We start from the raw sequence: 25,576 nt of genomic DNA, 5'->3' as shown, positions 1-25,576 counted from the left end.
GCGAACTTGATATTCCTAAAGTTAGTGGTGGCCCCAAACCCACCACGCCCACCATCACTATCTATAAGGCTTTTTCACATCATTTCACCTGACACCTCGCGCGAAGTTCTAATGTTCGTAGCAGATTCAGTGGCCAAGGAACTTGGCTCATTCATCCTCATCTCAACACTTTTTGAGGCTGACGAACTTGGCTGTACTTTTTGCACCTCTGGTGTTTTTGTTCAGATTTCACTTGTTTTGGTAGTTCGCCATGTCAATATCGTATATTGGGATTCTCAATCTTTATTTTAATTTATCATTACATTATATAATATAAATTGTAGTAAAACTCTTCATAATACGAAATGTTACAAATATTCTGTGTCCACAATATTTTTAGGTAAATCTAGCAAATCCTAAAACTTTTACACTGATGAAAGCAGAAAAAAAGGAAAAAATATTTGAATGAACATAAAATGGTAACACTAAATGAAAACATAATGGAATAAATATGTTCTTACAGTAGGAATACTTCTTCCGGTTCTCTGCCTTTGGGTATGGTACCCTGTATTGAGGCGACATTGCCTCTTAGAACTGCCATACTTATTCTTTGTATGAGGAAGGTGCTTGCTCTGTCATCGCCAGATAACTGCGTGATCCGTCTGCCTATTTCTTTTATAATGTTAATACCTTCTCTGCCCCAGGCACCACTGAATTCAATAGCGATAGTTACAAAATGATATTTCTCCGCAAGATTACTGTATTTTCTCCTTTTTTCCGTTTCATTTCGGCTGGTTATATTTCCGCCTGAATCAAAGAAAAGGGGAGATTGGAAGGAGCGAACGTATCTGAACATGTAAAGTAGAAAATTATCGCTTTACCTCTCTTCCATGGTAACAGAGTCATCCCATATACTCTTTTTCCATCTGTCCTGCTACATCCAATGGGTTCTATTATTGCAGGTATGCCGGCTGAGATTAGTGCTCTCATTATAATGTCATTAACATTTGAGTGGCGAGAATGTCTGCCTGCGCTCTTGGAAGATGAAAGGCCATGTAAACCTTTTTTATTTACTCCATTCTTACATACTTGACATTTGTGGTCTTCACATACATCTGCCCCTAGGCCTAACGCAATGGCTATTCGGAAGCATTAATTACTTAGTTGAAGGCCGAGCGTGGGCGAAGGCAGGGCTTTGAGCCAAGCACCTGCTTCTATGGAGGAAGCAGAGATTAATCTGGCTTTGTCTTCTAAGTTGTCTGCCGGCTGGAGTAAAAAGGAGAGGTGTGATTTAATGATACGCATATCCCATGTGATTTGTTTTGATCTGGAGTTGATTTCGGGTAATTCTAAGCCTACTAATATGACCAAGTTGTACAGCAATCCTCAATCTCAGTAATTCAGTGAGAAATTATATCGTGTTGGAGAAGCGATTCGATTAGGCATTTGGAACCCTAGAATGATGCCAAGAAGGCTGGAATAGCCATATCTAAGACTCGTCGGATGCCTAATCCTCCAAACTGATTGGAAGAGAAGCCTGTAGCCATGCATTATGAGGAAGAAAACAATTAATGATGGATTCCAATCCAGATTTGATGGAGTTATCGTAACTTTCAAGTAGATCTTCTTCTCTCCAAGATGGTGAACATCGTAGAAAATATAGCAAGAAAAGCGTTTGAAGGCGTCATTAATTGAATGCCTGGAGCCGCCTCATTAAACATGGTGAAAAATATATTTGTCTGTTCTGGAGGTGTTTCCAGGAAGCTAATCTCACATTTGGAGTAGTTTAGTAGGAGGCCTATTAAAGATGCCTTTGTATCGATATCATTTAATGTATTTAGTATGGTAATCGGGTCTCCAGCTAAAGTGAAATCGTCCAAGTACCATATATTTAGATTAGTACCATATATTCTCAATTGTGTCATATTGTCGGATTTAAATTTAGAATTGTACATTTTTAAAGGAGTCATAATGTGTAACATGCAACATTAGTTCCCAAGGGCTCTCCCACCGGGAATCGAACCCAGGACTCTGTACAACAAAGGCGTACATGCTAGCCACTAGACCAGTGGGGAGGATTTCTTCTATTAAATATATGTCAGAGAGTTATGTCCAAATGAGATTCTAATTCATTTACTCCAGCTACAAAATCACGATCGCTAACATCTCATTTGCCATTACCTAAATACGAAGAGTATCAACAGGGCCCCAAAACCCTTGATGCTGAATCCTCGATGCTACATCACTAGACATGGCTGGTGTTTCAATATACTTAGACGTTCTCTACCCTTCCACATTGCGAAATTACGAAGTTTATTACATGATGAGCAGGTTGCGCAATTTCATACTGCCTTGGGTTTTCCTTTCAATGATATACATCTTTCAAATAACTTGTAAAACTAATTATATTTACCACCAACATATCCTACATGAACTAACATAAATTAAAGGGGTGCTTCCGGTTGACGTGGAAAGTTGAAATGATGAAGAAGGGATGAAGAATTTCCCTGTTATTTAAATGAGTATTTTTTGGAGCTATAATTTCATGTTTTAGGAACTTGGAATAAAAACTTGAAATTTGGTATGTTTTACGTTAGCATTACCTAAGTAAATCAGTAAAAATAAACAATTCCAACTTTAGAGTGGTTTTATGGGGAACTGAAAAATCTTTCCCATGTTATCTATATGGCACACCTTCTACACCCCAAAATTATAGGGCACTCCCTGTAGGGCTACAATGATTAAATTTGACATGATTATATCTTTTCGGGAATAACCGTCAGAAAAATTGCCAAAAGTGAATATTTTAATTTTTTTAGAAGTCTAAAGGGGGATGAAGAAATCCCCATGTTATTTAAGTAGGCGTTTTCCTGGGATACAAAATTTTATCTTTTAGAAAGCTGAAATAGGAAAAGAAACTTGAAATTTGGTAGAATTGTGGGATTAAGAGGTGTGAGGCCAGAGGCCGAACAAAGGCGAGAGTGTGCGGGCGAAGCCCCCAGCTGTGCAAATCAGGAAATATTAACAGCAAATGCACGAAATTCACTGTTGATGAAAAGGCTGATAGTTCACAGATATAGACATGAAGCATCAAGAACATTTTTACATAACGACTGTGGTAACCATAATATAACTCGTGTACCAATATATTTACGAAATCGGTTACATTTTGTTGCTAGTCTCACATAAAGTCGAACAATTGGATTTCTCATTTCTGCGAAGACTTCGTTAATTCTAAATATTCTCACCTCTACATTTTCCTACTTATCAAATTAATTTCAATATCTATTTAATACCAATGACTGCAATAATGGGAAAATATTCACCGAAAAAACAAAAATATTGGCTTTCCTTGTCTGGGTTTCCAACCACGAAATTTACTTCCTTAGCCCATGTTTTTAAAAGTTAACTGATTCACAGAATGTGTCTCATTATGTTGCTTCACTACTTATTACTAGCTTTCACTTGTTTTACTCGCACACTGAGAAAAATGTATTTGGCGTAGATTACATGTGTAAATCCTGTAGAACATACACTAAACATATAACTGAAAAAGTATATTTTATGCATACGTTCTCTATAAGTGTCCCGAATAAACGTACCTTCCGTACGAACGAAAGAACTGTATATAGGCGGTCAGGAATTCCCATACAGATGGACGTATGTAACTTCTAGCTGACGTACGCAACATACGTATAGGTATGTACTGTACGGAAGACTTAGATGTTAGACATCCTGCAACGACATGGTGTAACATCTAAGCGGGAAAGAGGGCAGTACGTATGTAGCACATGGAAAACGTATGCTAAGTATTGCTTTCTGTAGTAAACATAAGGATCCCGTATATTTGTACAATATACCGATGTCCGGATGACGGATTTTTTTCAGTGAGCTTAGCTCGTTTTTTTCTATTAACCTAGAGCGACAGGAACACGAACACAGAAACATCGAGGAGAGTAGAGATTCCAAAGGCTCTTCCACTGGGAATCAAACCCGGGACCTCATACACCAAAGGTGCACGTGATAGGCAATAGACCAGCGAGGAGGGCACCCACTCGATCTCTCGGACCATTGACATTATCACTATCCACATGATGTGCTGAATAACGGAATCGTTGCCGATTTCTGATTGTAAGGACAGTTTTTTTTTTTTTGCCAATGAAAAATTTTCCATAGCAAATTCCACAAATTTCATACTCAAGTCGTTATAGGATACCTTCATGGAGAGTTTCACATCTTTATCTCATTAAGAAGTACCTAATGACTATGGACAGTTTTTCGCCCATAAAAATTCCCGTAGCACATTTCTTAAATTTGGAAGCTTTTACTAACTCAAGCCATTACGTAAGGTAGGTATCATTACGGATAGTTTCAAGTCTCTATCTCATTTGTAAGCACCTAATCAATGATGCGTGAGTGAATGAACCGATCTCTGTTTCGGTGAAGGCAGTTTTCGCCCATAAAAAATTCAATAACACATTCCTTAAATTTCGGACATATTTTATATTCAAGCCATTATAAGGTACCTTTATGTAGACATTCACATCTTTATCTCATTGGGAAGTACCCGATGGTTATGGACAATTTTTCGCCTATAAGAAATTTCCCATAGCATATTCCTCAATTTCGGACTTTTTCCATACTCAGGTCATTATAAGGAACCTTTATGCAGAGTTTCACATCTTATCTCATTAGGAAGTACCAAATCAATGTGATGAATGAGTGAGTGAACCGATTTCTGCTTGGCTAAAAACAGTTTTCACCCATAAAAAATTTTCATAGCACATTCCTTAAATTTCGGACATTTCCCATACTCAAGTTATTATAAGGTACCTTTATGCAGAGATCCATCCCTCTATCTCATTGGGATATGCCTAATCAATGCTATGAGTGAATGAATGAAATGATTTTTGCTTTGCTAAGGACAATTTTTCACCAATAAAAATTCCCATAGCATACTGCTCATATTTCGGACTTTATTCACACTCAAGTCATTATAAGATACCTTTTTGCTGAGTTTCACGTCTCTGTCTCATTGAAATCTAGCTAATGAATGTGATGAGTGAATGAATGAAATGATTTTTGCTTTGCTAAGGACAGTTTTGATCCACGAAAAATTTTCCATAGAACATTCCTCACATTACGGATTTTTTCACACTCAAGTCATTATAAGGTACCCTTATGCTGAGCTTCATGTCACCATCTCATTGGGAAATAGCAAATCAATGTGATGAGTGAATAAACGAACCGATTTCTGCTTTGCTAAGGACACTTTTTGACCACTGAAAAATTTCCCATATCATATTCCTCACATTTCGGAATTAGTTCACACTTAAGTCATTATAAGGTACTTTATGCAGTTTCACGTCTCTATCTCATTGCGAAGTGCCTAATGAAAGTGCCGAGTGAGTGAATGAACCGATTTGTGCTTGGTTATGGACAGTTTTTCGCTAAAAAGAATTCCCTTAGCATATTCCTCACATATCGGACCTTTTTCATTATTAAATCATTATAGGGTACATTTATGCAAAGTTTCACGTCTCTATCTCATTGGAAAGTTCCCAATCAATTTGATGAATGAGAGAACGAACCGATTTCTGTTTGGCTAAGGACAGTTTCTCGCCCATAAAAAATTCCCATAGCACATTCCTCACATTTCGGACTTTTTGCATGCTAAAGTCATTATAAAGTACATTTATGCAGAGTTTCATTTTCTACCTATTTGGGAAGGATCTAATCAATTTGATGAGTGAGTAAGTGAAAGGATTTCTTGCTTGGCTAAGGACATTTTTTTGGCCATAAAAAATTTCCCATTGCACATTCCTTACATTTCGGACTTTTTCTATACTCAAGTGTTTATAAGGTACCTTTATGCAAAGTTTCACGTTTCGACCTCATTGGGAAATATGTAATCATTTTTTATGAGTGAGAGAATGAACCGATTTCTGCTTCGCTAAGGACAGTTTTTGGCCCATAAGAATTTCCCATAGCACATTCCTAACATTTAGGACCTTTTCCACACTCAAGTCATTATAGGGTATCTTTTTGCAGGATTTCATTTCTCGACCTATTTGGGAAGGGCCTAATCAATTTCATGAGTGAGTCAGTAAAACGATTTTTTGCTTGACTAAGAACAGTTTTTGGCCATAAAAATTTCCCATAACACATTTCTCACATTTCGGACTTTTTCCATACTCAAGTCATTATAGGCTACCTTTATGCAAAGTTTCACGTCTCTATCTCATTGGGGAGTACCTAATCAATTTCATGAGTGATAGAATGAACTGATTTCTGATTTGCTAAGGACAGTTTTTCGCGCATAAAAATTTTCCATAGCACATTCCTCACATTTCGACTTTTTCCATAGTCAAGTGGGGGCAGCGGTGGCTCAGTGGTAGAGCGTTCACCTCTGGTCCTTGGGGTCCCGGGTTCGATCCCAGCTCCCGCCAAGTGAACATTGTGGTGGACAATCACCGTGTGAGTGTGTTTCCTCAGGGTTCTCCCGTTTTCTCCCACTTTTCCCTTCCATCATTTCATTCATTACTCATAATCTTCGTATCCTTTAGCCTAACCGGCATTAACGTGGGACGTAAAACTTAAATTTCATTTCATTTCATTTCCATACTCAAGACATTATAAGGTACCTTTATGCAAAATTTCATTTTTCTACCTATTTGTGACGACCTATTTGTGAAGGATCTAATCAATTTGATGAGTGAGTCAGTGGAACGATTTCTTGCTTGGCTAAGGATAGTTTTTGGCCATAAAAAATTCCCGTAGCACATTCCTCACATTTCGGACTTTTTCCACACTCAAGCCATTAAACGCTAACTTTATGCAAAGTTTCACGTTTCCATTTCATTGGGAGTGCCGAATCAATTTGATGAGTGAGTCAATGAGTCAGCGAGCCTGAAAATCCATATTTTAGGGGTCCAGTACTCAAATATGGTTAAAGTTAGGAATGTGAGATTTAGTATATGAGCACATCTCTCAGATATCTCCTTAAATTCTAAATCTCACGTTTCTACCCTTAATAGACACGTTTCTATAGAGCCTCGAAATCGGCAATTTAACCAAAACTCTTATTCGTGTATAACATGCTTACGGCAGTGCAGGCGTTTTCATTTTCTTCGCGGAACCTGGCTGGCATGCACTGCCATGCATGTTGACCCATTAAAAGTAAATTCGTCGGAAAGGAGATAATGTTCCTGGAATGCTAATTGCATACGATAGTCATGTTTAAAAATCAAGAAAATGGGAATAATTAAGTTAATCCATTTTAATAGTTTTAAGAAAAAATAATTTGACGAAGGAGTTAATCATCTGTAACGGAAGATTTTATTCCACTGCCCTTCGCCTTTACAGAATTCTAGTCACAAATAAAATATCCTTCTCAGATGAAGAACATAACATATATACAATACAGGTGATATCTACTTTTTCCCTAGGGCCGCGGTGGCTCAGTGGTAGAGCGTTCACCTCTGGTGCTTGGGGTCGCGGGTTCGATTCCAGTCCCCGCCAAGTGAACTTTGTGATAGACAAACACCGTGTGCATGGGTTTTCTCGGGGTTGTCTCGTTTCCTCCCACTTTCTTCATTCCACCATTTCATTCATTACTCATCATCACCGTCTCCTTTAGTCTAACCGGCATAACCGTGGGACGTAAAACTCAAAGATTTCATTTTTCTACTTTTCCCTTTCTTTAAGATGACGTCGTTGATGTGTAATAAGCATCGTAATTTTCACAATTTGATATATTGAAGGTTGTACCGATGGAAAATATTGTGGTGTAAAATATGGAATAACACGCTCCGTTTCAGCCATCTACAATCTCCTTGATTGACTAAAAATTTTAATTCTGCCCACGGTTGCAAAATATAATGACATATCTCTATTTCAAAATTGGAAATTATAGGTTCAATATTTTTTGCTGATGGATATACAACATTTATATATTTATTTCTTGTTTAATAACAACGCTAATTGCACTACTTTCCATCTCTTTTAATTTGTTTTGCATTGAATATGCTGCGTTTTAGTTACATGTAATTACGGACTACTAGAAATCGAACTCCAGTTTTTTTTTTTTTACTATACCCGGGTCTTTCTAAAAAAAAATGTTGTGGTGAAACAAAACTATTGATTGAGCCAATAGTGGAATTACACGTTAACCTAGAAAGTGGTCATTTCATCCATTTAAAAAAGAGTTAATAATTTCATACTAAATCAAGTTATATTTAAGTAAAATATAAATGAAGATACAGCATCGTTCCTATCTAAAAGAAAGAATATGCCATTCACTCCTAATAAACCTTATTAAGATAAATTACAGAAAAAGTCCTAAAAGGTATTTCCAGTCAAAAAGCTTACATTTTAATCAGGGGACTATTTTTGGCCCTCTCACTAACTGTTGTTTTCTTTCCTATGGGATACCAATTTCAGTAATTGCCTGCGTCCTTGTGGTGAGGAAGATGAATAACGCATGAGTCCATCAACCTTCATGATCATCAAGATCAATAAAGTAGGAGGGAAGGAAAGAGGAGTCAGTCTCAGGGTCTTCTAAGATTAGCCCTTATCTATTATTTGCTCCCTAGCGAGACATAGATCGCGTGCCATGGTCAATGACTTCGCTGCATACGCTACAATTGACAAAGTTTTATTTGCACAAAACTCAAGTCACGAATAAATACAAAGTGTCTGTTACACTATAAGTAGTCTTACGACATAAGTATTCTGATAGCGAGCAAACAATTTTAATATCTATAAAATACCTTTGACTTTTACGGCAATAAACTATTGATCTCCAAAAGTCTTCCATTTGTTTATCCTTAAACAAAATACCTGATACACAAACGTATTACGAATATATTTAAATAGTCTTTATGAAAATAGTTATATATTATAGAATATTACATTAGTATTGAACATAGGATATATTTATGTATACATTTTATAAAGCATTTTATAAAGTGACGATTATTGACAGTTGTAATTTAATAATCATTTCTATTTCAGTATAATTATTCTCCGAAAGCAACTTATTAGGTGATGCAAATATATTTGTATTAGGTGATAAGGGTTTTGCTTAATCGAAAACATTTATTTTGCCTAAGCTTTTACAATGTACATTATTACAACAGATCGAAATCACGTTGTGAAAATGAACTCTCAGTGTGGCATTAGATACTGAGGCCAATTTTAAATGAGACTCTGTTAGCAAAAAGCGAATGTCTAATTTATTGTTTCACAGGATAGCCAAACTATAAATTTTAACGTTTCGGAATCGCAAAATATTGTTTTGCACAAATATATTACTTCCTTATTTGTATTCTTATAAACAACAGAAAGGATATACACAATTCTCAATTGTCTACTCTTTCTATGAACTCGGAAAACTTTGTTTTGTACTTTCATTTTTTTCATAAATGTCTCACGTATAAAGTATTAAATAAACTGTAAAATTTTGACATATAAAACACAACATTATTTAAATGTCTCAGGATTTCCCGGCAGATATGCAGTTTTTCTTTAAAAGACAATAAATTCATATTTTCTCAGATGCAAATTTTTAAATAAATAACGTAAATAATCATTTGTGATAATTTGATCGATCAAAAGCAACCAACTGATAAGTTACAAGAACGAGCAATAACATTTCTTACTCAAACCGTTCAAAGCTATAGTGACCAATACAAACTCACAACTATTATCAATGTCCATAAACAACGATTACAGTCACAAATATTTACTGTCTCTCTTTAGCCCAAAATTAACTGACCTATAAAATACGCTTTTAGAGCAATAGTGTGAACAGAATTATGGAATTGCTCTTCCGGTCCTCTAGTAATTATGCATTTGTATGTGGTGACGATGTTCCGGGTTTGCTTCTCCATGGAAGAGTATTAAACATATTATGGTGCTTCAAATTCAACTGAAAGTGTTAACTAAAACAAGGATGTAACTAAAACAATGAGAGCTGCAACAAATAGAAAAAAGTTACACAGGAAAATTCAAAAAACATATTGGAAGGAATTTAATGAATTGATGAAGCAGTCAACTTCGCTCCTCACAATAACACTGCATCTATCTCTGATACACACACATACACACACACACAATGAGTAATGTTTTAAAACGGACAAAGAGCGAACCAAATTATCGGGACGAATGTCTGCTATTCCGAAGAATGACTTACTACAGCGACCACCATAATAATAATAATTATTTACTTCAACGATTGCGATATTTGAACAGGTTCATGTAATATCTAATGAAACAACAATCATAGTTCGGAACAGAAGGAACGCTGCACTACACCAGGTTTAAATAATGTAACAAATTGACAAATCAAGGAAGTTCTTCCTATATTCAAAACCTAATAAACATACGAAACAACTATAATCTTATCGTCCCATTCAGTTAACAATTACAACGAAAAAATCTTCGAGAGAATTATGGTTTGATTTTATGTTATTACAACCACCTACTATTAAATATAAGGGCTCTTTAAGTACCTTAATCAGCAGTCAATTGAATAAAGAACTCTTATCGTATCATAGTATTATGTTTGCTACTATATGAACTTGGAAGAGTCTTTGATGAATATTTTAGAGTGGGTTAATCTATAACCTTCGTTCCTATTGTTGGGAAGTGCTGCAATAAGTACACACATGCCAAAGTGAAAATATTTGAAGAAGATAAAAATGAGACTGTATTATGTGGATTGTTTAAATTCAGATTATATAGTTTTAGCTGAGATGTACTAAGTATATGTTCATGGTTCTGTATTTTATAAATATGTTTTTGTTTTATCAGCTTTTAATTGAATTATAGATTGTAACAAAGTATACATTCATATTTACAATTTGGTAATGATTTGTTTTAGTGGGAAGTTATATATACAGCAAAATTTATGTCGTTAGGCCTAACTTGAAAGCCTAACATTATAAGAGAACGCTGTGGCTAAAGTGTATAAAGCAGCACTCACCATAAACAATTTTAACAGGTATAACACCTATACTACCCTCCATAAAGCTTTCTTCAAATTAGAGCAGTTCATATTTCTATTAAAGACAGTCTATCCTACGTGAGTTATCCATTGAAACAAACTCCTTAAGGCTCTGTTATAACTACACTATTGTGGCTTTTAAACGTAAGTGTAATACCAACTACGTCATCCGAAGTTTCAACTTTTACATTATTTGTCGGTGTCATAATTCTTTTCGCTTCGATATATATAAATGCAAGTAATCAATTATATTATACAGTGTCCAATAGACTTATTTTCTATCTGGTGTAGTCACTAAGAACTAATGTTTTACACACTACAAATAGCGACCTTCAGTGTTCAAGAACAGTGTGTGATACGTTTTCTCCACCTGCAAGGTGTATCTATCACCTGTCAATATACGTCGCCAGCTCAGTGGGACATATAATAGATATGCACATTGTTGTGAAAAAGGTATGTTTGTGTGTGCGGAAGTTTAAAAGAGGTCGAACGTCGTGTGATGACGAACCTTAGTAGCAACGACACAGAAGAGGTTGGAGCGACACTATAATTGCACACTATAATATATATAGCTTGTGGGAGAAATTGTTATGGGGAATAATTGATTAGGTGTGCATGATATTGCTTCTAGACAGTATTTCTATCAGATAAGTTGACACCATTCTACATGAAGATCCGAAAATGCGGAAAAGGTTCAGAAAGATGGGTTGTTCCAATACTCAGAAATAACGACAACACTTCGCTAGTAACAATGTGTAAATCAATGTTAACTCCTAATGTCATTATGAATGGTATTTTCTTTTAGTCAAGTATCACTTTGGGTGAGAAATGGATACCGCTTTTCAACCCCAATACAAAATGGCAGTCGCCACAGTGGAAGCACACAGCCTCCCCACCATAAAAGAAATTTCGGATTACTAGAAATGTGGGCCAGTGCTCAGAAAGTGATGTTGATCATATTTTATGACAGGGTAGGCGTAATCCTATTTGGTTGTATTGTTGAGGGCACTATAGTTACGGCTGGATCTTACGAACATGTTTTGAAGAATAGGCTCATCCATGGATTGAAAGCAAAATGACTAGAGAATGTTAGACATGTGCTTTTCAATGAAACAATGAACCTGTTCATCGGGCAATCAAACTCAGAATATTATTCATAGCAATAACTTTAAAATAGACTTAAATGGCATCTCTTTCCCCCTACTCATTAGACCTCGCTCTTAGAGATTTTTGGCTCTTTGTGACAATGAAGGGCACTCAGTCTCTGTGGACTTTCATTTTCGTCTCCGGTTGCTCTAGCACAGTGATTTTCCACACTTCAAAATACATCCTTAAAGAAACATCCTTATTGGCCATTCAATCATAGCGAAAAATGTGTTCATTAAAAGGATACTTTGTTGAGTAGTGATTCAAGTTTCAACTTCTTTGAAGTAAGTAGTTTCTGAGAAAAAAATAATAGTCTTCAGAGCTTGAATGTACATCGTATTCGAAATTGAATTATATGCAATCGCTAGATAACCTTGGGTTACAGAAATCATAATTTGTAGAACTTCAAAAACGCCTTTTAAAACTATATGATCTCCTAGATCGATCTCAAGCGATGACAACTATTCAGTGGTAAATACCTGTCTTTTCTTCAAGAAACTACATAAGTACATGTTGGTTCAAGTTCGAAATTTTTGAAAGGTGATGTCGATCGTACTATGGATGAAACACTCATATAAGACTTCCAAACTACGCTATGAATAAGTGTCGAAAGTCTTATAGAATAGCAATGTCCATCTGTGTGTTTGTCAACAAATATAAGAGCAAAACCGCTAGGCGATATCGAAAGGCGGTTCTTTGCGATCTATTCCGTGTCCCGACAATAGTTTCTTCTACTCTGTTAACCCTGTAGTCAAACTTGAAGTGGCAGAAGTTTACAATTTCCCGTTTTAAGGATGATCGCCTTAGAACAACAGTAGAAGTAGCGAGAAGCCTTCTTCAGAATGTATTCAGCGTCCCTAGAATAGTTTGCTTTTCTTCTTTAGCTTTCTATCCAAACTGAAAGTGGTAGAAACTAACCATCTTCGATTTTACACTGATCGCATAGAACATAAACGACAATAGATAATGAGAAGTGATGTTTTGAATTTAATTTACATAGAAAAGAAACGAGAAGAGGTAGCAACAATAAGTTTTTCTGTCAATCGATTAATAGTTCAAAGAATATGTTCCACCTCTGACGTTGTTCCGTTAATCAATTAGGAGCTCTACAGATCTGCTACCGTTATTAGTTTGAACATTAATCTTCATATAGACAAAACAGTAAGAGATAGGGAGAAATTGCTTTTTGATATAGATTCAGCGTCTCAGGAACTAGTCCCGTCTCTGGCACTATTCTTGTGTTACAACTGAAAGTTTTAGACGTACTACAACCAACTCCAAAATTGAATTCGCACAGTTTGGAAGTTAACGGTAGTTTCACTATATGGAATGAAATTTAATCGTTTAATATAGTAACGCTCGTCAACAGACGAAACCAAGGGTTACCTATCCACTGAATGGTATGTTATACAAGAATTTACCATAAATTTGGGAGTATGGCTACTTTTTTATCAGTGTACTTACAAGGGACGTATGCGAATCGTGACAGGTGGATGTTTATGAAAATTGGTACCCTGACTAATTGTAAATCGCTGATCATTGTGGTGATAGTCACTCGGTGGGGAAATGTTCTGTTTACTCGCTACGTATAACATATATGGCACGCAGTGACCGGGTGAGGTTGTGCTGAGTTATACCCTAAAAACGCAGGAAAATAAAAAGAAATGTGTGCATGTAACCAGATACCTACGTGAGGGGGACACGTGACCAAGAACACGGCAGTAGTGTCACAAGCAGTGTTGCCATCCCAACACAATCTTATAGTTTTTCAAATAGAAATAGAACGTATACCATTTTATGGCATAAAAACAATTGGCACAAAACGTGAAAGAAAATATTCAAACGGTGGGTTATTAGTGTTGTCAAATAAGGGAGATATGAGGCTCTAAAGTTGAGAAATTATGGGGTGCGTACAGAGAAACGAACAACTGTAGAACAACAAGATTGCAAAAGGCACCAATAAGCAATAGTGAGTAAACTACATCATGAACAGCATCCAGTGACTAACAAGCTTGATACAGGATTAACTTATAAAAGGGCACGTGTTAGAGTAGCAGTGGTAAAAGAGGTCCCATGTGTCCCATGTGAACGCGGAAAGGTGTAGCGCAGCAATTCCAATGGCTTTTGTGAAGAATCTATATCTCGACCCGTTCCCGAGAGCTATAAAACAAAGTGTCTTAGGGTTGCAAACACTGTATAAAATCTTGCATGTCTTTTAAACCATAGAAACGACGGCGCAGTGACTGGAAAAACTACAGAAAAGCTGTGGCATGAAAAATAATAAACCTATCACAAGATTGTACGTCAGAATCGATTCGCAATGACCTGCGATAAGTGTCAATTAATAGTATAGGAAACGTAAACATGTGAGACAACGGTGAAGACAAAACACATTGCATTCAGGTTAACAGTAATATACAGGCGCAAAATATTTTAACATATTACACCAATACACACAACGGAAAAACCATAGATAGTATGGCAAATTACGTACATTTCTCGCCCTAGCCACACACTCGATATGAAGCGTCAAGTCCGTTAGTCACTGGATGCTGTACATTCTGTGGTTTATTCACTACTGTACATTTGTTCCTTCCGCAGTCTTGCTGTTGTTGTACTTTTGTTCATTTCTCTGCACAGGCCCCATAATTTCTCAACTTTAGAGACCCATATCTCCCTTATTTGACCACACTGGTAGCCCACCATTTGCTCGTTCTCTTTCACGTTTTATACCAATTCTTTTAATGCCATAAAATGGTATACGTTCTATTTCTATTTGAAAAACTATAAGATTGTGTTGGGATGGCAACACTGCTTGTGTGACACTAATGCCGTGTTCTTAGTCACGTGTCCCCCTTCCATAGGTAACTGGCTACCTGCACACATTTTTCATTTTCTGTCTTTTTCCGGTGTTTTTAGGGTGTAACTCGGCACAGTCTCACCCGGTCACTGTGTGCTATTTGTCTTTTACGTAGCGGATAAAAAAGACATTTCCGCACCGAGTGACTATCACGACGATGATTAGCAATTCACAATTAGTCAGGGTAGCAATTTTCATAAATATCTAACTGTTACGATTCGTGTAGGTCCCTTGTTAGTATCCTCTTCAGCGTATCCGTTCACTGACGCTAGAATATTTGGGAAAAAGAGTGCATAACTTTATGAAAATTGTAAGATAATTAATTACTTCCGTTCAACAGGAAGCTATGAAGTTGGATTCACAGATTTCCATGAAGAAGTCACATCCCCCCTAATTCCAACTGGATATCCTTTACAATACATGTATGCCATATCTGATTTTGGAATAATAGAACCACGCGCACTTTTAGTGATCAACACTAACAAGTCAGTAGTCAACGGAATAGTAGAACCATCCGCACTTTTAGTGATCAAAAGTAACAAGTTTGCGATTATTTATTTCTTACACGAGAAAACACTTACCGGTTATCACAAACGTAAACGATTAAAATTGTCCTTTTTGTAATTATCTCTAAAAGGATAAATATTGTAATAAATTTTTACATACCTTCGTCACGTACTTCATTTGTTCCATTAATCAATACTTCTCCTGTCGAAGAGTCGAGTTGAAGATATTGGCCTGTACCCAGCAGACTGTAAGTTATCTCACCTCTGCTTTGGGTAGAATTCAACAACGCTCTTACTTGGAACAAAATACCCGAAACGTCGCGAGGCACCTCTAAACTGACAAATGGTTGCGAGAAATAAAGCGCATTTCCTGAAAAGAACGTAATAAAGTGATCATTAGTATTTCCAGTTATTTACGGGTAGTAAAATGTAAAATATTCAATAGCAATTTAATACAAGTACTTCAAAGTAGTTATGGTCGTTACTAAACTATGTAATTCGTGTTCTTTGAAAAATTGTAATCAATAATTGCTGATTTTAAACTGAATAAATTCTGTACGCTTAGAGAACAATAAGCTTGTTATCATTCCGGTAAGCAGAAATAGAAATGAAATAATTACGAACCTCTTATTTATTTGCATTAATCTCATAGATTGTTCACAAAGATTATAAAGTTGTCACTTAATCTATTAAAAATTAGAAACGTATAGAATAATCCATTATTTTAAGTTGTTCATACAATGCACACTTTAAAAGTTATAGAAAAATACATAAATTTACTAACCAAACTAACATAAATACGTTAAGCCCCTTTTCATATTAATTTATTCCGGATGAGCCAAAATAATGCCAAAATTCATCTATAAAACTCTGAAATTAAATTTACTTTACTTCATTATAAAACATTAGTAAATAATCTTGAAAATATATCAATTTATGTGTCATTAATGTACTTGTATATATATGAGTCGTTAATGAACTGTACCGACAAACTGTAAGAGGTGTTTCCTTACATCACTATGACAAATAAAGCTCATAAGGACCTGTGGGGTAAAGCACATAGCTCCAGAGATAGGGCTGTCGAAAATCGAGGAAAAGCCAACTTTCAACAGACCAAATTTCGAATTTCAGAAACTATAACTGAACAGACCCTATTTCATCCACAGAATCTGAAATATGAAATAGAGCCTGTTGAAATTTGGCTTTTTCTGGATTTTGGACAGCCCAGCTCTGAACTTATATACGATTCATGATTCAATTTCTATTTCAAACCATGCTAAATGTGACAAACAAGATTTTCTCCTGTGCAGAAGGAAAGAGGTGTTCAAATGACAAGAATTGGTAGGAGTTGGAATAGATCAATAAAGGAGGCAAAGATTCCCAAAGTTATTTTCTTCAATTGTTCCAGATTTGAAATTTTCAATTTATTTAATCCTTTTCTAACTAATGTATGATCAGTGTTTTTTCTTTCTTCTCCTAATCATTATGTGGCGAAATAATACAATAAACACACAACGAGCAATAATATATTTGGTATATCATGCTCATTGGAGAACACGTTCGAAACAATAGAGATACATCTTAAAATGTAGAAATTTTTCGTGAATCAACTCTACAATAAAAGCCTGTTTCAGTACTGCACAGGCCTACCAATTGTCAATAACTGCTTGAAATGTTACGTGTGAGTTGGGTTACGTATGCCCATGCGTCTGTGATACCACCAAAAGCGTGGATTCGATCTAATGGAATGATAGCAGTCAGAGAGTTCATGCTTATGTGGGTAGTGTACAATATCGTCGATAAAAAATTATAAAGGTGTGGGACTGAAAAAGAATGCTTATCTTGAAAGCATCATATAGGTGGCACCATGATTTAGATACTACCAGGGATTATGAACAATGTCATAAATAATTGAGATTAAAAGTGATGGACAAAATATGTCGATTTAGATTATAACCCGCCGAAAATTTGTCGAAATGTTCTTAACTGGAGAACGAATGTGGTATCAAGGATTTGTTGAAGCAGAAATTTTTTTGTTATATCTGAAGATTGCATTAATGTGAAAATGGATAGAGAACAGACGCTGCGCAAGAGTAGCCCACAGGAAAGTAGGATATTCCGTGTTGTTACACAAACATACGACGAAAAAACATACACAATAACCACCGTACTTGTTACAAGTAGAATACTATGACATGTACAACATCATGACCTAGCTTCATCTGTGAACAGTACAGAGAAATAAAACTCAGTCTGCCAAATAGAAGCCCACTGTCCATTTACTAAAGATAGCACGGATGTGGATGCTAGGTAGACTCAGGCCTTGAACTCCCTGTAGATGATAAGGGTGTTGTTGTTCATATAATGCTATTCAAACAGTACTGGGCATCACCTCCATTTCGTGTTTTAAATTCCGAATGCTTATTGAAGGTTGTTCTGTCACTCATTTGAACACCACTTCTTCCTAGTCGGGAGTTCTGATAGTTTCTCTCCGCTTTTGGCTACGAAACTCTGCAAACAAGTGCTGCATGACTCGGAAACGCTAGAAAAGTCTGGAAACATTGCGTACTTCGATATCTTCCCTATGGTTATTTGAATATCAGTACAACCTGTGTTTCCATTAATCAGTTCACACATTAAAAAAAATATCTGCAAGCTCTTTAAACAAAAATCCAATTTCAGTAATGGAGTGGTCATTAGACATGACACTACACACGAAAGTACGCGCAACTAGTGTTGAAGATATTTGGGAGAAAATTAATTAAAAAAACAAGTTTCTAGGATCTTTACCAAGATTCGGAAGAACGAAAAAATTGAGAAGAAATAATATATTAATTTTTAATCCTTTTAGCAGTTCTTTGTTATGCAGTCATTGCAAAACCAAATTTATGAAGCAAATTTTACACAATATTACTAGCGAAAATCCCGGGGGATGAGGAGACATTCCCCCTCCAATCTTCAAACTGGGGGGACTGTCCCCCCAACAATCCGATTTGTAATGTTATTTTTGGGGAGAAATGTGATGATTTGTGTGCAATTGCTACAAAGGAAAGTGAGATGATATTGATGTCCCCCAGAATATGCCTCAAATCTGCCTGCCTTCCAATGTTGAAGACAATTCTACTCAACTGATCCTCCACAGCATTGTTTTCAACTTCATAAATATCTTGAATTCGCTATGAGAACGGTCCCCCGGAAGAAAGATTTGCGCCGCTGGACAATATCCTGGTTCCTATTGCAAACAATTGAAAACCTACATTTATTGATGATGGTTCGTAAATTGCCCTAACCTCCATTGCCCTTTAAACATGGACTAACCAAACATGTTCAAAAGAGAGATAATAAAAGCAAAGTTATACGGCAGTAGTAGATGAGCGACACCTGACCCCCGATAGCTGAAAATCGATATTTTCAGGGCATCCTGATAGCAAGGAGTTTAGCACATACTGGTGAAAAACCTGGTGCGCCCATAGAACACTAATAATAGTGTAGAATACAAGACAAAACAAGGATTCAATTTTCCAGTGTCGCACGGTACGTGACGCAAATCATATTACCCAGTTATGGAAAATTGAACACCCTGAAAATTCGTTCTCTTTTACGACCCCTTTTTTTGGAGGTGTACTCGTTCTCTTTTACGCCCCTTTTTTAGGTTTGTACTCGTTCCCTTTATGAGCACTTTTTTCAATCCCTATTTTAACTAGCAAAATTACATAAAACTATAACACAGACTTCGAACACCGACTTGGTGTATTCGTTCTCTTTTATGACTCCTTTTTCGACCCCTATGTAATATGTTACACATATCGCCCAGCAATGGAAAATCAAACACATCCAAAAATCGTTCTCTTTTATGACTCCTTTTGAGGATTTACTCATTCTCTTTACACGACTACTTTTTTTAACCCTTATGTAAGATAGCCAAAAATTACATAAGACTATGAACAAATAGCAGATAATAATGAGGGTGCACTCGTTCTCTTTAGCGAGCACCTTTCGCAACCCCCTATGTAAAATAGTAGAGCTGATAAAAGAATATGACTTACTTTTCAACCCCTATTTAACACAGCCGAGTAAACATTAGACTGTGAATTAATAGTAGGAGTGTGTCTTTTACCAACCCCTATGTAACACAGCACAGAATACGAAAAACTATGAACATTATTTCAACCCCTATTTAACATACCAGACATTACGCAGAGACTACGAACACCTATTTTCGCAGCAGCCCTATGCAACATAGCAGAGATGATAAAGGAGTATGCAACATACAAAAAAGTTACATAACAGAGAATAATGGGGGTGTATTCGATCTCTTCTTCAACCCCTATTTAACCTAACAGAGATCACATATGGTTATGGCATATAATAGAAATTTCAACCCCTATATAGCATAACAGAGATTAAAGACTATGAACACATATTCCAACACAGTAACCTTTAAACCCATATTTAGCACACAAGGGTGTATTCGTTCCCTTTTATGGTACATTTTTTCAACACCTAATTAACATAGCAAATATTATAAAAGAATATGGAACTTTTTTCAGCTATTATTACCAAAGTCTACAAGCACTGGTTTTTAACCCAGAAGCAGAAACCTCGTTTTTCTTACAACCAATATTTGAATATGCTATATACAAATATTATATTAATTTATGTGGGATACGCCCTTTTATAACAAATTTAGCGGATTTAGATGAAACTCGGTATTAGAGGTTTTCGAACATGCTGATTACAAATATGATAATAATTTTTACCTAGACCTTACAGTTCATCTGGGATACGCCCTTTTTTGACAATTTTACCCGATTCGAATGAAACTCGGTATACGTGGGTTTTCAAACATCCTGATTACGAATATGAAATTCGTTTTCACCTAGGCATTACAGTTTATGCGGAATATGCTCTTGTATTGAGTACAACTTTTAATGTCGAGGCCAAGCGTGAATAACTCGTGAACACGATAAGATATTAAAATAGTGTTTTCACATTCAACAGTAGGGCATTGAATACTACGAATTAAAAAAGAGGCCACCTTGAGGTCAACGGTCAAATATTTATCCATGCGTAACTCGTAAAATGATACAATATTTTGAAATTCTGTTTGCAGTTTTTAGTGTATATTTTATGCGAAGAAAGCGCAACCCCTTATAAGAGAATGACACCTTTGTCTAATCCTATTTAACATAGCAGAAAAGCGTGAGTGAGGTGACATGAACGGCTTTAGTCTTTTCAAGGTCCCTTTTTTATTATAGCACAAGCTACAGAAGGAAGACTATGACACTTCTAACGACTCATACGTAACATACAGAAACATTATAGTGACCAATTTAAAAGACCATATGTCCTCTTTTTTAATCCCTACAAAATATATTCTCGTAAACGGTACAATAAATATATAAAAAACTATTTTTATATTTGGTAGGAGGATATGTAATAATACAATTTACATACTTATCTTCGTAGTCTCTGTGTTATTCCTGATTGGATTATGTGTTCATTGTATTAAGTAATTTCTGCTAGTTAAAATAGGGTTTGAACAAAATGGTCATAAAAGAGAACGAATACACCTCCCATTATTCTCTGTTATGTTAGTATCTTTGCTAGGTTACATAGGAGTGCTGTTAAAATATACGTTCGTAGTCTCTGTGTTCGTAGTTTTATGTAAGTTTTGCTGTGTTAAAATAGGGGTTGAAAAGAGTAGTTATAAAAGGGAAAGAATACACCCCAAAAAAGGGTCATAAAATAGAACGAGTTTTTGGGGTGTTTGTTGTTCCATAGCTGGACGTTAAGTAGGTGTTCTATGGACAATAACTCGGGAAACAAAAGTTTATACAGGAAAATATTTTACATATTTGCTATGTAAGTCAAGACGTTTATACCAGCAAGTCATCTACCTTTATATTAAGTTTGGTCCAGATAGAATGAGTTTGGAAGGTCACGGAGGATATGTACTAACCTTAAGATTTCTAAAGATACGGTAAATCAAATAAACGATTAGAAGGTTCGCAATTTTAATTCAGAGAGTTCTAAAATACAGAATATTATAGAGTGTGATATAGAGATCGTCATATAGAGTGTGACAAATGTTGAAAATATTTTGATTCAGAATGAACAATCTATATGTTCAATAATGATATTCACACATATTGTAAACTATAAAATAACTAGCAGAATGCCTAGTTAGAGTAAGGTTTAGGAAAAGATTTAAAGATATACATTATTTTTTCCATATAGTTCTTGATACAAGCCTTGTTCATTCAAAACCTGTACATAGGACAATAAGTGAAGATGTGCTATAATGAAGAAAAAACAATAGTGTGGAGATTGAACGACGAGTCAGACAAGGATGCAGTTGTCGCCCCAATTATTTAACATTTACAGTGAATGTTTAATGAAGGAATCATTAATGGGAACTGGAGACTTCAAGATTGGAGGACAGATCATTAACAAGATCAGGTATGCAGATGAAACGGTTATAATAGCTAAACCCGAAGGAGGACTACAGGAGATGATTGACAAAAGAGTTGACACTGGAAAATTGTATGGAATGGAAATTAACATCGAAAAGTCGAAAGGCATGAGAATATCACTTGGAAACACACCCTTACGAATCAGAGTGGACCAAAAAAATTTGAAGAGGTAGATAATTTCAAGTATCAAAGAGATCTGGTCAAGAATTGCCATAGCTAAAGAAGCATTCAACAAGAAAAGATAACTCTTAATTAGCAGGCTCAATATTGGACTTAAGAAGAATTTGGTCAAGTGCTATATATGGAGCATTGGACTGTATGGTTCAGAGACTTGGACATTACGGAAGTTAGAGAAGAAATATTTGGAAAGCTTCGAAATGTAGTGTTGGAGAAGATAAAATGGACAGAGAGAGCAACAAATGAAGATGTTTTAAAACGTATAGGAGATAAGAGGACACTTCTAGTCACCATTCTTCGTAGAAAGGGCAATTGGATTGGATACATCTTGAGAAGATTGTCTTCTTCACACCGCCATAGAAGGAAAGACGAAAGGAAAGTGAGGAACAGGAAGAAGAAGAACACAACTGATCGATGATTTGAAAGATGGGAGAAAATATTGGGAGTTAAAAGAGAAAGTTGAAGATCGAGAAAAGTGGACGAAACATTTAGGGGCCTAAATCTAAAATTGAAAAAAAAAAATCCTCATTATTCCCAGGACCTGACCAAAGGCAGAATACCTAATAATAATAATAATAATGTAAACACTCATCCTAGCGTCTTCTGTTAGGGATCAGAATTTTTAAGGCTCCATCTTATCGTCAACCTACGGTACATGGGATTATTTATACAAAATTTCGAAGTTGTACACCAAATAGTTTCCGAGATCTGAAGAACACAAACAAAACTATTAAGAACATTTTTTATTCAATTAAGAGTTTTAACTTATAAAACTTATTTGCAGCCAATTGCTTAAAATACGAAGTTATTACGTATTTTTACAAAATTTAAATGTTCTACTTCTAATGGTTTCGGAGATCTGGAGAAGGCCAAACGAAATCTTGAAGCCCCCTTTTATCCTCTCTAGAAGTCGAATATCGGAAACTTCCGCCTTCTCTGCAACGTAGAGTAAAAGGAGATTGTTCCTGCAGAATTTCAACCCTCTACTCCTAGTGGTTTCGGAGATAGGGATAAAGTTAGTAGATTAGCTCTTACAGATCTGAACGATGGATCAAGATCTCTTTCATGTTTCAATTTCATTATTATTGCCTAGGGGTATTTTATCCATCATAAATCTTGAATTTCAAGGAGGAAGGTATTACATTTTAAAGTTAACTAACGTGTGGTATATTGAGACAAATTATATCACATAGAAATGAAATGTTTTCTACAACTTTTCTAATCTTTCAGAAAAAAGCAGAATACAACAATTCTCCGGTGATTCAAAAACTCCAGAAATTGTACAACACTACATACTACACACTAGTATCTCATAATTAACCGAAAGTGCTATCATTTTCTAGTGTGGTGAAAGAAACAATTCTCAACATAACTGACAGAAGATGCTGTGTGTTAACTCTCAAATTTGCTCTGCTGACATTCTTTCTATGGGTAATTCGCACGTACAAGTTCAATGGCATTGTGTGTGCGTTCGCCTTGTTGCAGACGGACTCCATAACTAGGTTATGAACAAGGCATTTATACATAATATTTTATCACGTTTTCTACTTATGCTTGGATTTCGAAATTAAATATTTAATTTTAACGCTACACGATTACGCTCTGCTTCTCAGCCTTATTCGTCTTTGGCAGCTGTTAAAGAAAATAAACTATATTTAGAGTATCCGAGAGTTACTTTAGCACATACGCTCAAGGTACAGATCCCTTTAAGAAATTAGCGCAGCATAACGCTGACAAAGTAAAATAACGTGATAGTACTAAGCAGGGCCAATTTTCGGCGGGCTATAGTTTGGAACGACCATAATTCTGAACAGGGGCTTCATATCTCAAATTGCTTCTTTCCTCATTGTCCATAATCTCTCTCAGTCTTGTGAACACGTGGCACATGATTTGTTATTTGATAGGTTGTTATGAGCTATTAAGTGAATATTGAGCTGCAATCGGTAAAAAAGAAAATAACTTTTCCAGGTTTATTAAATACACAATATTTCTATCAAGGTAACAGAAGTAAAAAAAAATGTAAATCTGAATATTCCGCTGTAAATTAATTTCTAATCGATGATATATTTTAAAAAAGCTAGTGCAAGACCTGTAAAAAAGCATTGCAAAATACGAAGTGTGTTCAAAGTGAAACCGTATTTTTGAAATAGCGCGCCAACCGCCAAAGGAAGTGCGTTGCGGCTACAGAGTACACCTAGCAGCAGGTTTAGGCAGAAAATTGTCATTTATCTCGTTTTACTATGACCGTTAGTAGCCGAGCTACAGGCGCTGTAGTGAGCACGTGCACAAGACACAGTGACAATGAAACAACTTGAAACAGGCTGAGTGCGTAAATTGCTTTTCAATTCATTCAGGGTCTCCTCGTAAAAAAAAAAAGGCCACACTTGGGTAGTGCATGGTGTTAATGCGCATACTCATGCTTTGCTCCTCATCCCCAGTTATCTGACAAAATATCAGATTCCCGTTGTGCCCCATCCATGCTATTCTCTTTATCTAGCCACGGTAGACATTTCCTGGTTTCCCAAACTCAAACTCACTTTAAAAGGAAGTCATTTACGAACCATAGAGGAAATTCAGGAATGAATAATGCAGATTTTATATCAAAAGTTCATTTTTTCTTTAACACACCTCGTAACTTATACAGTGTAGATATGGTGAAGTAGAATATCGGAAAGTCCCTGAACAATTCTACCCAGATGACTCAGTCTCATGTAGATTTGTGAATTTAAAAACCAGAAGTGAGTGTTCAATTTCAGAGCCACTTTCTCAGCCCAATAAAGGTTTAAAGTATTAATGCTTACATAAAAATTAATCTCGTTCAATTAATGTCTATTACACTTGTTCTAATAAAAATCAAACATTCAGAAGGAAGCCTTATGTTCAACGTATATCGCATTTGTTCACGTATTTTGAGCATTCTAATTTTTAAAGAATTATTTTAAATTGTATTCTTGCTCTGTGTGTTTATGCAGCAGGTTTTGCCCTTATATCCAATTCGAACACTGTCTATGCGCCTATAGGATTGGTAGTAATTTCTTCTTGTTTTTCATGGCATTTGTAATTTACCAGTAAATCTTCTACCAAGTAATATCAATTGTGCATCGGTCAAATGCCAATTATCCACACAATATTTTCATTAATTAAGAATTACCGGTACTATAGTGATCGCGATGATTCGTGAAGTCTAGGCTTTACACGAATCATGGAACGTTTCCCTCATGTGTGATGCATAGGAAGAATTCGGCGAAATTCGTGAAGCTGCCTTCGGAAGGCACACTTCAGAAAAAGTAAAAAAAAACAGAATAGCACCAAAACGTTGCCAAACTTAGAGATATGGCCAACGAGATACAAAAATAGTGCTTAAAGAACTGTAACATGAACACTAGCAATTATTCGAATTAAGTGGTAACAATAATAATAGCAA

The 25,576-nt window shown here is 35.8% G+C and overlaps 1 protein-coding gene across 1 annotated transcript in view; it reads right to left on the bottom strand.

Annotated features, from left to right (window-relative positions):
• The window catches only part of Ret (protein kinase receptor Ret oncogene), a 707,216-nt gene that overhangs the window by 382,155 nt on the left and 299,485 nt on the right, over nt 1-25,576 (bottom strand). Inside the window, exon 2 of the mRNA XM_081728674.1 lies at nt 15,660-15,869. Coding sequence (XP_081584800.1) covers nt 15,660-15,869 — 210 coding nt within the window. The remainder of the gene's footprint in view (nt 1-15,659; nt 15,870-25,576) is intronic.

This window comes from Thermobia domestica, chromosome 10 (genome assembly GCF_964235325.1).
Source record: "Thermobia domestica chromosome 10, izTheDome1.hap1.1, whole genome shotgun sequence".
Taxonomy (NCBI): Eukaryota; Metazoa; Arthropoda; class Insecta; order Zygentoma; family Lepismatidae; genus Thermobia; species Thermobia domestica.
Note: the sequence above shows the minus strand (reverse complement) of the source record. Positions and strands in the feature narration are given on the sequence as shown.